The sequence below is a fragment of the Lepidothrix coronata genome, unplaced genomic scaffold (assembly GCF_001604755.1).
Source record: "Lepidothrix coronata isolate B3197 unplaced genomic scaffold, Lepidothrix_coronata-1.0 Scaffold25, whole genome shotgun sequence".
Lineage (NCBI taxonomy): Eukaryota > Metazoa > Chordata > Aves > Passeriformes > Pipridae > Lepidothrix > Lepidothrix coronata.
In genome coordinates this window covers 2820504-2833070 of record NW_016690205.1, presented here as the reverse complement: position 1 = coordinate 2833070, position 12567 = coordinate 2820504, and the positions used below count along the sequence as shown (strand labels likewise).

General features: G+C 48.2%; 1 protein-coding gene across 1 annotated transcript in view; it reads right to left on the bottom strand.

Annotated features, from left to right (window-relative positions):
• Positions 1-8226, bottom strand: part of CUZD1 (CUB and zona pellucida like domains 1) — a 45799-nt gene extending 37573 nt beyond the window's left edge. The window contains exons 1-8 of the mRNA XM_017809125.1: positions 8173-8226; positions 6673-6717; positions 4483-4500; positions 3930-4244; positions 3537-3566; positions 3080-3124; positions 2198-2351; positions 1781-1995 (exon numbers count right to left, since the gene is read on the bottom strand). Coding sequence (XP_017664614.1) covers positions 1781-1995; positions 2198-2351; positions 3080-3124; positions 3537-3566; positions 3930-4244; positions 4483-4500; positions 6673-6717; positions 8173-8224 — 874 coding nt within the window. The 5' untranslated portion in view covers positions 8225-8226. The remainder of the gene's footprint in view (positions 1-1780; positions 1996-2197; positions 2352-3079; positions 3125-3536; positions 3567-3929; positions 4245-4482; positions 4501-6672; positions 6718-8172) is intronic.
• Positions 8227-12567: the final 4341 nt, after the last annotated feature.

The following is a 12567-nucleotide window of genomic DNA, read 5'->3' as shown; positions in this document are numbered from 1 at the left end:
GCCCAGAGAGGGGACAAGAGCTCATGGCACAAAGTAAAGCACAGAAGGTTCCTTCTGAACATGAGGAAACACTTTTTCACTGGGAAGGTGACTGAGCACAGGCACAGGTTGCCCACAGAGGTGGTGGACTCTCCATGTTGGATACAGCCAAAAGACTCTTGGACACACTCCTAGGCAGCAAGCTTTGGGGGACCTGGCTTTAGCAGGTGGACTGGATCAGATGACCTCTGGAAATTCTTTCCAACATTAATCCTCCTGTGATTTATGTGATCCATAACCCCAGGGATCTGACTACTCCTGCCCCCAGTCCTCTGAACCTACCTGAGGTCGATGTCCCTGTGGTCACCCAGCTGGAATTACCTGGTTCTGTAGGGAGAGAGCAGCAGGTGAACACTCAGCATTTTGCCTAAAAGGAACAGTTTGTCTGGGAGTGACCCCACCCCTAAAGGGACACTGAAACACAGAACCCACAGTCACCACCTGGATCATGGTCGGTCCCTGTGTGGCTGCACCTCCAAGCCTTCCCTCTCCATCCCACCAGCCCAGAGTGCAGCTTGTGTTCTGCATGTGCAAGAGCTCCCATCAGCAGGGCCTCCAGCATCTTTCTTGATTGTTAATTGTTGGGGTGATGGGACAGAGCAGACTCTCAACAAGTTTGCTCATGACACCAAACTGGGAAGAGTGCCTGGTCAAGCAGAGGGTCCTGCTGCCATCCACAGGGACCTCAACAGGCTGGAGAAATGGCCCAACAGGAACATCATGCAGGACAATAAGGACAGGTGCCAAGTGCTGCTCCTGGGAAAGAACAACCCCACACACCAGCAGGCACTGGGGGTCACCCATCTGGGAGACAACCCTTCCTCCAGAATAGGCCCTGGTGAGCACCAAGTTCAGATGGAGCCAGCAATGGGTTAGCAGGGGCTGTTGAGCTGGATGACTTCCAGAGGTCCCTTCCAAACTCAGCCATGCTGTGATTGTGTGACTCTGAGTAAGGCCAAGAGACAACCAGACCCCCAAACCCCTCTAAAATTAATGATGCTCAGAGACACAGGGGGAGTCCAGCTGAAACTACTTCGTGCTGTAGGGAGAGAGCAGCAAGTGAGAGCACAGCATTTTACCCAAGACCGGGAGACCAGGGCAGGTCATCCCTCCACATAGCAAACTCAGGGATACAGGAACACAAACCCCACAGTCAACACTGTCACCTGGTGGGACCCAGCAAGAGCAACCTCAGCCAGCCTGGGACTCTGTGACCCCAGCAGGGACAGGAGGTGACCAGACCCCTCCAGCCCTGCTGCCCCACCTGAGCTCAGTGACACAGGGGCAGTCGAGGTGCTGCATACAGAGAGCAGCAGCCGCACTTGCTCCTCCACACAGCTGCCACAGGGAGTTCACTGCACTGCATCTGAGCGCATCAGCCCTCTTGGTTTTGGGAAACCAAGTGGTTAAGCAAGAGCAGGAGCATTGGTCTCTGCAGCAATGAGAATGCCAGGACCAAGTAACTCCTCTGCCTTCAGTACAGGTCCGAAAAACAGAGGATGGCTCAGTGGCAGCACTGGGGGAGGTGGAGAAAGCCCCATCCGTGCCCACCAGGCAAAGAAACAGTGTCTGGCAGCAGCCTCATGGTCGTGCTGTCCAAAAAGATGCCCCCGAGCAACGATGCCCATCAGTTGGCCCATGGGGTCTGGATGCCCACAGGTGTCAGGAGCCGTCAGAAGCCCTTTAAGAGAGATTCTCATCTTCTGCCCTGCCAAAGGGTACGGGAGAGCTCAGGTCTTACCTGCGGTGCTGTTGAAGGCAAGAAATGAGGAGTAGTAGGCCAGGAAACCTCTCCTGGAGATGCTGATGTCACTGTGAAACAGGACGGTGAGCTGGTGCCCAGAGGATGTGAAGACTCGAGAGGTGTTGGTGCAAACAGTGCCCAGGAGCGGCCCCTCGGGGGACCCGCCGTCAAACACCTCGATGGCATCGTAGGAGCAGCTGTTGCCTTCCAGCCTGGTGGGGACAGGGGGCTGTGTGGGCACCGCAGGCTGTGCCACCTCCCGGCACGAGCCCCGAGCTCCGGCCGGAGCTGCAGGGCCCAGCCACCCCAGCCCATCCCCGCCTCGCCCCAGGGCTCGGGCACAGCAGCCAAGGCCCCGCAGTGGGCACAAAGCCGCCCCTGAGCCCACAGCCAGACCCCCTGCCCAGGACTCACTCCACATCCGAAAAGCGGAGCTCCACTCTGCGGGCCGGGTCCCACAGCCGAATGCGCCACACGCAGCGGGCGTTGTCGGGGTAGGAGTTGGGGTAGCCCGGGCTCTCGATGGAGCCCCACAGATCCTGCAGTAAGCCACCACAGGAGCCTGTCCCTGCAGAGAGGAGCAGAGACCTCTTGGCATCCCATCACCTGGAGCCCTCAGAGAAAGGCCTCACCAAGAGGCTCTGCCACAGCCCCACACAGACCCTCCCTCCCGGGCACGTGCCACCACCCCAAAGCATCATCGTGGTGTCCCCCCAACCAGAGCACGGCTTGTGCTCGGCCTGTGCAGTAACCCCAATCTCTGGGGTTGGCCATCCAACAGCACACCTGGGGCAGGAGATAAGCAGACCCCTTAACCCCTCTGGACCTAAATGTGGTCAATGACACTGGAGGAGATGGAGCTGGAACTGTGGGGTGCTGTGGGGAGAACTCAGCAGGTGAATGAGCAGCATTTTGCCTAAGAGTAAAACCCAGCTGGCATTCAGCCCTGTCCAAAACCAGGCTCCTTCCAGTGCTGCCCAGAAAGGGGACAAGAGCTCATGGCACAAAGTAAAGCACAGAAGGTTCCTTCTGAACATGAGGAAATACTTTTTCACTGGGAGGGTGACTAAGCACAGGCACAGGTTGCCCACAGAGGTGGTGGACTCTCCATCCTAGGAGATACCAAAAAGCCACCTGATCATGGCCTTGAGCAATCAGCTCCAGGTAACCCTGCTTTAGCCAGGGCTTAGGACCCCATTACTGCAGAAGTCCCTTCCAACCTCAACCATCCTGTAATTCTGTGATCCATAACTGAAGGCAGAAGCTAGTCAGACCCCATAACCCCTCTGGACATACCTGTGGTCCATGGCATGGGGGGCGTCACGCTGGAGATAGCTCTCGCTGCAGGGAGAGAACAGCAAGTGAGAGTGCAGTGCTTTGCCTAAGAGGATCACCCTGCTGGGAGACCCCCCATCCAAGGGAACCCCGGGAAAAGGAAACCCGAAAGCCACAGTGGGCACTGTAATTAGGCAGGACTGAGCAGCTGCAGTGTCATCTGCCCCAGCACCTGCTCAAGGGCATCCCCACTGTGGCACCATGAAGACCAGTGCAAAACCTCTCCCCCTGAAGAAGTGGCTGCTCAGTCACAAAGGATCCCAAATAATCCTGAGTCATCCTGAGCATCAGGGATGTTACCCTGGGTCTGTAAGTGCAGCCCACATTTGGGTCTTCTGCTCTGATGAACACAGAGCATCCCAGAGCATCCCAGAACACCCCACGGAAAAGTAGTATATAAATAGAAATCTCTGGTTACCTGCTCGTCGAGGCACTGTTAGTCCTGAGTCTGCAAAGAGAAAAAAACAGAGGGTGTGAGGCACTCAAATTCCTCATCTCCTCTCAGAGTACGTACTATAATCTCATGAACAGCTATGAAGGGATCCATGGGGAGGATGGCCTGGCTAAAAACCATCACCCTCCTCAGTCTGCACAGGAGCAGTCTGCAAAATCCCAGACATCCCGAGCACAATCTGCAAGTGCAGGAAGAGTGCTCCCTCTGAAACATGGGCCCCTGCGTCAGGGATATGGACCTATGACCCTCTGCTGCCCTGCAGAGCACAGAGCAAGGGTTGGACAGACTTCACCCAGCCTCACACAAACACCACGTGGGTTTTCTTCAGGAAACTGCCCCCAAAACACAAAAACCCACCTGAGCATATGACAGAAGCATCTCCATGATGACAGACATAGTACTGGTAGCTGTAGGGGCACTGCAACAAATTGTCTTCATACCCTGCACAATTCACCTCTGTGATGAAGTATGGGTATGAGTCGCTCGAAGGGAAATTGTGCTTCACTCCAAGGGGTGATCCACAGCCAAGCTGCCTGCACACAACCTCAGCATCTTCCATGTTCCACAGGTATCCACACACCTTCTCCCAGCTCCCAAGGAACTGGATTTCCACGTTGCCTGCGCAGCGGTTCGGCCCACCACTCAGCCTCAGCCTCGGCCTCGGCCACAGCTCTTGGAGAGACATAAACCCCTGCATCAGGCCAGCAGTGCTCTGGGCTTAGGCAGTGGCATTGGACAGGAGAGCACAGGCTCCCACGTCCTCTCCGGGCACCCATCTGCACCCACAGCACAGCTCAGGGCTGGCAGCCCCTGCTTGGTCTCCCATGCTGAGGGACAGACAGGCCAGGCCAGCAGCAGGTCCCATCCCCGTGCCAAGGGCCACCAGAAGGGCCTTGGCAGACACACTCACCTTCATCTGTAACTGGAACTGTGGAGAAGAACAAGCAGGGAGAAAAACACAAAGAGAGCAAATGAATTAGGACAAATTTTCTGGGAGCTGTCAGTGCTCTCCACCTTTCCCCAGTGAGTCAAGTCTCCAGTGAAGGGCACAAGTGATAGACCTTTTTATTTCTAGCAAGGAGGCTGGTTGCTGGAGGGCAGAGCCATCCTTGAGTTCCTGGCTCCCGGATAATTTACGTCTTGCATACATCCCTGGCCCCAGCCTAGGGCAAGCATGAGCTTTTTCATCATAATAATTTGTTCCCAAGAATAAATACTATGATAAAAACATAAAGCTACCACTATCATGTGAAGTAATAATCTGATAAATTCTATTTACAAGTCGTGAGGCCAACTGTTGTTGGGGGACGTACTGTTTCTTCTAGAGAAGGAAAAAACGTGGATGATATCATATGTGAAGGCCAAAAAGGCAAATATAGCATGAAACTTCCTCAAACCCTGTTTCAGTCTCCAGGAATTAGTGGCCAACAAATTTTAGATCTAGGAGATTTCTTTTTATTTTAGTAAATCACAGCAGTTTTTCCTTCCATTAGCCATCAAATATCTTTGTGAATCCACCAAAAACCTGCAACTGGCCCGGAGAGTGCCAAGTGCCCTTGAAGTCAGACCAGTTTTCTCAGGGTACCCAGCCCCCTGAGCTGGAAGACAGGGATGGGGAGCAGAATGAAGCCCCCAAAATCCAAGAGGTAATTGTCAGGGACACCCACAAATCTATGGGGGTGGATGGGATCCACCCAAGGGAGATGGAGGGGCTCAGCCTAGAGAAGAGAAGGCTCAGGAGGGGGACCTTATTTCTCTCTATAACTACCTGGAAGAAGATTGTAGCCAGGTGGGGGTCAGTCCCTTCTCCGAAGTAACAAGTGATAGGACAAGAGGAAATAGCTTCAAGTTGGGCCAGGGGAGGTTTAGATTGGAGATCAGGGAAAATGTAATCATGGAAAAGGTTGTCGAGCCCTGGAACAGGTTGTCCAGGGCAGTGGTGGGGTCACTGTCCCTGAAAGGATTTAAAAGACATGTAAAAGGTGTAAATGTGTGAGCCATGGCTTAGTGGTGGGCTTGGCAGTGCAGGGTTACTGGCTGGACTCGATGATCCAAGAGGTGTTTTCAAACTTAAACAATTCTCTGATTCTCTCTGCTGGTTTCACCTGATCTGATCAGAAGCTGATGGCTCTGCTACTGGCATGAGAATAGGCTGTGAACTGCCTCTCCCTTCCTTTTTCCAAACCAAAGAAGGACAAAAATCCTAACAGAAATGAAGGTGACACAAAATATCTGGGGAGATGGTCAGAGAGAGGCCAGTGACAAGGGAGGCTGCACATCCGAAAGCTCCCTGTCACAGGTTCTGCTCACGGTCCCACTGCATCTAAGCTTCTCTCATTCCCTTCCGCTCCCAACAGCACTGATTTCATCAATACCTTGTTGCTGACTGCCGCTGGAGTCAGTAACTCGGTCAAAGAAGGGTTTTCCTTGCTAAGGCTCCTGTACAGCTGATGGAAAGCCTCCAGGTGGCACTAAGAGATCGAGGGCATCCCGTAGGACAGAGCTCTGACACCCGGGGAAAGGTGATCTCCTTCCTAGTGCTTCTGTGAGCAGGTGACAGCACCAAACATCTCAAAATTGATAAACATAATCCAAATTAATAAGGGCATTTCATGTGAGTCCTGCTCTGTCTCTGTATAGGTCATTGGAAAATGGTCTTCAAACCTGTCTTCAATAAAAAATTTGTCTGTGCAAACTATGGATAACTTTGGGCTTTCAGATCCTCAGAAACTGCTGCATTTACACAGGCTCTGTTTTTAACATGGCATTGTGATCCCAAGGTTTTAGCCCAAGGACTGGCTTAATTAAGCTCTTCATTGCAGTGATGGCTCTCATTCCTTCTCTAAGAAGAGGGACACACATTCACTTATACACTGCATTTTAAGTGCATGTGTGTACTACCATACAGATTCTGTATGGGTGCATTCAGACATGGGAGCCCAGTCTGAAGGATACTGAGCCCCTGACTAAGCTGATGAGTTGGCTACATTAGCTACAACTAAACTAGAAGAGTTCTCAGATGCAAGCATCAGCCTGGAGAGAATATTTAGCAATGCCAATTCTATAAAAAATGTGCACTTTTATATAATTTTAAAATTACCTGTTGTTAGAGGCCCTTCTGGTTCAGCATCTCCTGTTGTCCAAGCTGCAGACAGTGTCAACACAAGCAAAAACAACAACAACAACAAAAAATTGAAGAGCATTACATGAATTAAGTAATAAGGACGGGAAGTTTGCACGCACAGGAATCCCTGGTGGCATTGGCAAAGGGATGTCAGATGTTTTTCAAGGGAGTGGGTTAGGTGGTGATAAAAATCCTTCTCTATGGACAACCTGATAGGTGGGAATATGCCCTCACTGGTTAATATCATGTATCATAAAACTTATTGTCTCTGAAACTCACAGTTTATTTATTTAAAGTGATTTCTGGATGCAGGAGAGCCTAACAAGGACATGTGTAATGTTTTCAGTTATTAGGGTATTTTACAATGCATCCCACCACACTGCTCCTCATGCATGCAAGGCTTTAACCCTGAATTAATTAGATGGTAATGAAAGGATTAAACGGTAACTCAATATTTTCCAGCTGAACATCAACATCTCAGCTTAGTTTTCAGCATTAATAATTGCACCTTAAATATTTTTGGAGGGAGTAAATAACAAGGGCATTAAAAACCTGAGGAAATAACCCTGAACAGTTATTTCTTTCCACTGTGTACGTGGGAGCACAGAAAGGGAAAGCAGGTTTTTGTTTTTGGTTCATTAGTCCAAGCTAAGTTCATTCCCAAATTTTACACCTGGAAGAGGAAGGGCTGGAAAGACAGCAGCTGTGCCAACACCTTTGATCTTTTTCCATCCTACCCTCCTGCATAAAGAATGCAACAGCAGCTGCTTAAAAAGAAATGCCTTGTCTCTCCCAGCACCATGCTGGCACTCTGCTCAGCCAGGGAAGCCTCACCTGAAAAATGGGAAAGTGTTTTTTGAACACAGAAAGACTATTTTACCCTATTGGAAACATCCTCCCTACCATCAGACCTCCCAATGCCTCTGTAAGCAAATCAAATTACACTTGTAAGAGGAATTAGCCCTTGGGAAATTAAAATAAAAAAAAATTACAGTAATTCCTATTATATTCTAGTAACTACAACAATGATAGCATAGGGACATGTGCCATACTTCTTTTATCTGGGGTACTCTGTTATTAAACACCAATGTGTTGGTCATACCAATGTATCTAATCAAATACCAATTCCATGGTTCAAAGTGCACCTCTTTAAAATAAACATATCTTTAGTCCAGGAAATAATTATTAGTCTTTAAATCCATTACCCCAGTATAAAGAATTGGAAATTCATATCATTGGCTTTACAGTATATTCATTTGATTTTATTTTACTGGGTTCTTTACAAAAATGGTGAGAAAAAATTTAAATTCATTAAACAGTTTCTATAAAATTGATTTGCTCAGCTCATGGCTTTGACCTGCTCCTGGTTTTCAAAAGAACTAAGCTGTGCTGGTAAATCCTCTTTTACCCTTAAATCTCAGCATTACCCTGAGGTGAAATATAGCCACGGAGGTGATCAGAATTGAGACTTGTTACCTGCATCCAGCTGAATTTGAAGACTTATCATCACCATCCAAGACAAGATCATGGTGGCAGCCATCTCCTTGGAGCTCCTGGTACAGGTGAGCACCAGAATTTATAGGCAGGGACTACACTAAAGGGTGTAGCTCAGCAGCCCAGTCTCTCGCTTCACTAGGTCAACACCACATTCTCCACTGCTCTCACTTCCCTAACTTCCATGTTTGATTTGTTAACTAAGATTTATAGCTTCCTGGTTCTGCAAGAAGGCACACCTGACATCTAATTCAGGGGCAGCAGAGATCAAAAGTGGTTGCAGTAGCTGGTGTTTTTCCCTCCCATCCCTCTTTGGCTGTGAAGTTCAGTTGTGGTCAGTTATGTAACACGTCCCTTTCTTGCTCTTAGGTTTGAGCTGAATCTGAGCCAAATCTGCTTTTTAAGGCGGTGTAGAAGAGCTTTCTTTTTTGGGACTGCACATGTGGAAGGGTAAGAACGTGGCGGGAAACAATCAAGGGGCTTATGGAGACCCTTTGTACTGGCCTGGGCTCTGGTACACCCACCCACTGCTGGGAGGGCATCAGACAGAGACAACCATCATGTCTCCAGTCCCTTAACACTGTTGTGAAGGTGCAGTTTCAGGGACTGAGTCAAATCATTAAGGTTGGACAAGGCCTCCAAGATCATTGAGTCCAACTGTCAACACCTATACCATATCACCCAAGTGCCATGCCAACCTGACTTCTGAACACTTCCAGGGATGGTGATTCCACCAGTTCTCTGGGCATCCTGTTCCAATGCTTGACAACCCTTTTGTGAAGGAATTTTTCCTAGTATCCAACCTAAACATCCTCTGGCGCAATCTCACACCATTCCCTCTTGTCCTTTTATCACACCATCATGAATTTCTCAAATATTAGTTACTTACCAACTTTCTAGAGGTAGAAGAATTTGGAACCAGAATGCTGAGTTGCCTTGAATTCCCCCAGACTGCATTTATGTATATTTCTGTCCTAACAGATGTCACAAAAACATGCAGTAAAAGTGAGTATCCTCATCTTTTTCTGACCTCCCCCTGTTCATTCTTCAGTGTGCCCTGAAGGATCATCGTCAGGGCAGCAAGACTCAGTATGTTTAAGGTCTACAAGCTGTCTACAGCAAATCTGAAACCCCCAAAGTAGCATTTTGACTTTTGTTTCAGATTCAAGCCAAAATTCAGTGGTCATACACTGATCATTGTTCAATGGTACAACCCTTCCCGGAGAACAAGGAGTATAAGTCTGGGGATAAGGGCAAGTATAAAAAATAAAGGAAAAATTATCCCAAATTCTCTCTTTCTGAAGCCCTTAATAGCATTACAGATCCCTTGACACAGTCTTCCCACTGGGATTTACCACATATTTAAGGTAACAGTTAAATAACGGCATCCAGAGGAACTCAACAGCGGATTTTTGCAAAGAGAAACTATCATGGTCGGGTTTTGGTGGATCCGAGCGCCCATCAAAGAACCTACATTTGCACAGCACTGCTAAATTTGGCAGTGCTTTAACAATATAGAAAACTACAGAATCACAGAAATAGTTAGCCTGGAAGGGACCTCCAGAGGCTGTCTGGTCCAAAGTAGGATTATCTTCAATCAGTCAATCAATCAACCTTCAAAGTGTCTCAGGGCATTAGTTATTTCTCTAACACAGAATTCTACGTTTTCTTTTATAGAAAAAGTGTGCAAAAACTTCTAGACGATAAAAATTTGACATGATGGTTGTTCCTATTCTTATTTTTGGATGGGTTTGGATTTATTACTGATTGGTAAACATAACACTTTTCAGAAACCCAGAAACAGGTTTCTTGTGCCTCATGAAAAATGCAATACAACTGTCTTGGACAGCCAGCACCCAAACTCAAGCTCACACAGCAGAGGAGACCCAAAAGAAGATCAAAAGGAGAAAGGAAGCACAGACTCAATTGTGAGAAGGGAGAAAAAAATGAAAGGATTAGTTTGTTAGATATGCAAACAGTTCACTGACTTTGTAAACATGGGCAGACTTTTCTTCCCATAGTTTTGCAAGGCAGATGGAGGAAGTGGTCATTCAAAGGGACTGAAGGAAGTAAGGGATGTGGCTTGGTAAACAAATCGGGGCAGCTGTTGCATACCCCGAGAGATGAAAGAAAAGCAAAACCAGATTAAAACCACTGAAAACTCAACAAAAACTGTTAATACTCGAATGTAAAAAGAGAAGACGTGAGGCAACTCCAAACAGAAAGGCTGAGTGAAGCTCAGGATGGCTGGTCCACACAGACCCCAATGGCAAGGATCACTGCATGGCCATCCCGCTGCAGGACTGGCATTCTCGGCATGGAGCCCAGCATTCCAGTTCCTCTGTCCCTGGATAAAAAGAAAGTGTGGTCGATTGACCTTGGCTGGCTGCAAGACACCCACCTGGCCCCTCTCTCATTCCTCCTCCTCAACAGGGAACAGGAGGAGAAAATAAGGTGAAAAAGATGGGTTGAGATAAGGCCGGGGAAATCACTGTCACACGGAAAACAGAATCAATTTACAGAAATATCATTTCATTGCCAATTAAAATAGAATTTGATAGGAAGAAGCACTGACAACTTAAATAACCCCTCCCTCACTGTTTACCCAGGCTCAGCTTCACTTCTTCATTCCACTCCTGTACCTCCCCCTTCCCTGAGTGGCACAGGGGGACTATGAGGAATGGGGCACTGTGGTCAGTCCACAGCAGTTTGTCACTGATGCTCTGTCCTCCTCACTCTTTTCCCATGTTCCATTGTGAGTCCTTCCCATGGGCTCAGTCCTTCAGGATAATCCAAAATGAGCTCTCGATGGCCACAGCTCTTTCAGGAAATGTCCTCTTGCTCCAGCACAGATCCCTCCATGGACTGTGGGGTCACCTCTGGTCTGGCACATGGAACACCTCCTCCTCCTCCATCATCTCTAACCTTGTGTTCACAGGGCTGTTCCTTGCGTGTTTTCACCCCTGAATCTTCCTTCCCCGAGTGGCATTTTGTACATTCTTCAATATGTTTTCCCAGAGGCACCACCTTGAGGTGGGACTGTTGCAGGCCTGGCTGGAACAACCCAAAGCACCAGAGATGCTGGGTCAGTGATCAAGACACCAGTTGGAACACGTTGAAATGATCCCTTCCATTTGATGTACTGCTTCATTTGCAGCAGTCACTACATGGTCCCTGATACTGCAGGAGAAAACTGAAGAGCCAATGGCAAAATAATACAGTGCTATTGGCCTGTTTTTTGCACAAAAAGATGTTTCTTCCCACCAGGTAGGATGGCTGATGGAGTGAGGGATTTTGTTGACTCTTGGCTCGTTTCACCAGAGCTGGAACTGGATGAAGATGTGTGCAAACACAAGTTTTAGTTTGGATCCATCATTTCTTTAAAAGTCAACTGTGCAATGAAATGCTTGTCCTTTGGGTGGGAGAAAGGACTCAAGGTGTTCACATTTTTTTACTAATTAACATTCAGTTCCCACTAACGCCTTTAAATTTAACTGATACCATAATTTCTAGCGCAACATCAATGATGCTTCCCTGTCATAGGATACATCAAGGGCCAGAAAGCAGGTACCAATCACTCACCCCAAGCTGAGACAGCCTCCATGGCACACCCCTTCACTGGTCCCCAACCTCTCTCCCCATTTTTCAGTTTCCTTGCACCTCTGTCCAAAGCTTTCTTTGCACAAGTGTTACCAAAGCAAATTGTAAGGCAGGAATGGTTTCATTGCTTAAGGAAATCGAGATTTATGATTAAACTATGTTTGCTTGGATCAGTGAAGATTAAATGATTTAGTTAGACACTGGAAACAGCCATGCTACCTGTCCATGGGAATACCAGTTTCCCTCCTCATAGAGGTCTCCTGCCATCCCTCTGTTGCACTTGCTTCCAGTAATGGCCATTTCTCTCTGGCCATTAAGCTACAAATGTGTTCCTTAAGCACAGTGGTGCACCTGGCAGCATGTGAACAAGAGAAAACAGTGTCAAACTGACTTTTCCTGTAGAAGACTTGCTGGTACTCCTCAGTCCCTGGCCTCTCTGGTTGCTTTGCCCTTCCTCTATTAAGATTCCTCCACATCCTTGACAGATTCCCTCAGCACCACTGCAAGCTTTTCTTCAGTCCACCCACTGTCTCCCTTGTTCTACAGCCGTGGCTGTCTTCACTATGGATGCCTGAGAGCCCATGCACAGCTGGAACAGAACCAATTAAAGATGTTACTTGATTACAATGTCCCAACAACAGAGAAGCTGTGGGCAACCACATAAGACACTGCAGTCCCCACCACATGGTTGCAGGGGTGTCTTCTCTTTTCATTCCTCTTATACACTCTCTTTCTCTTGACTTGCAGTTTCTTTCCCAGCCCTCTCCTCTCTGTTCT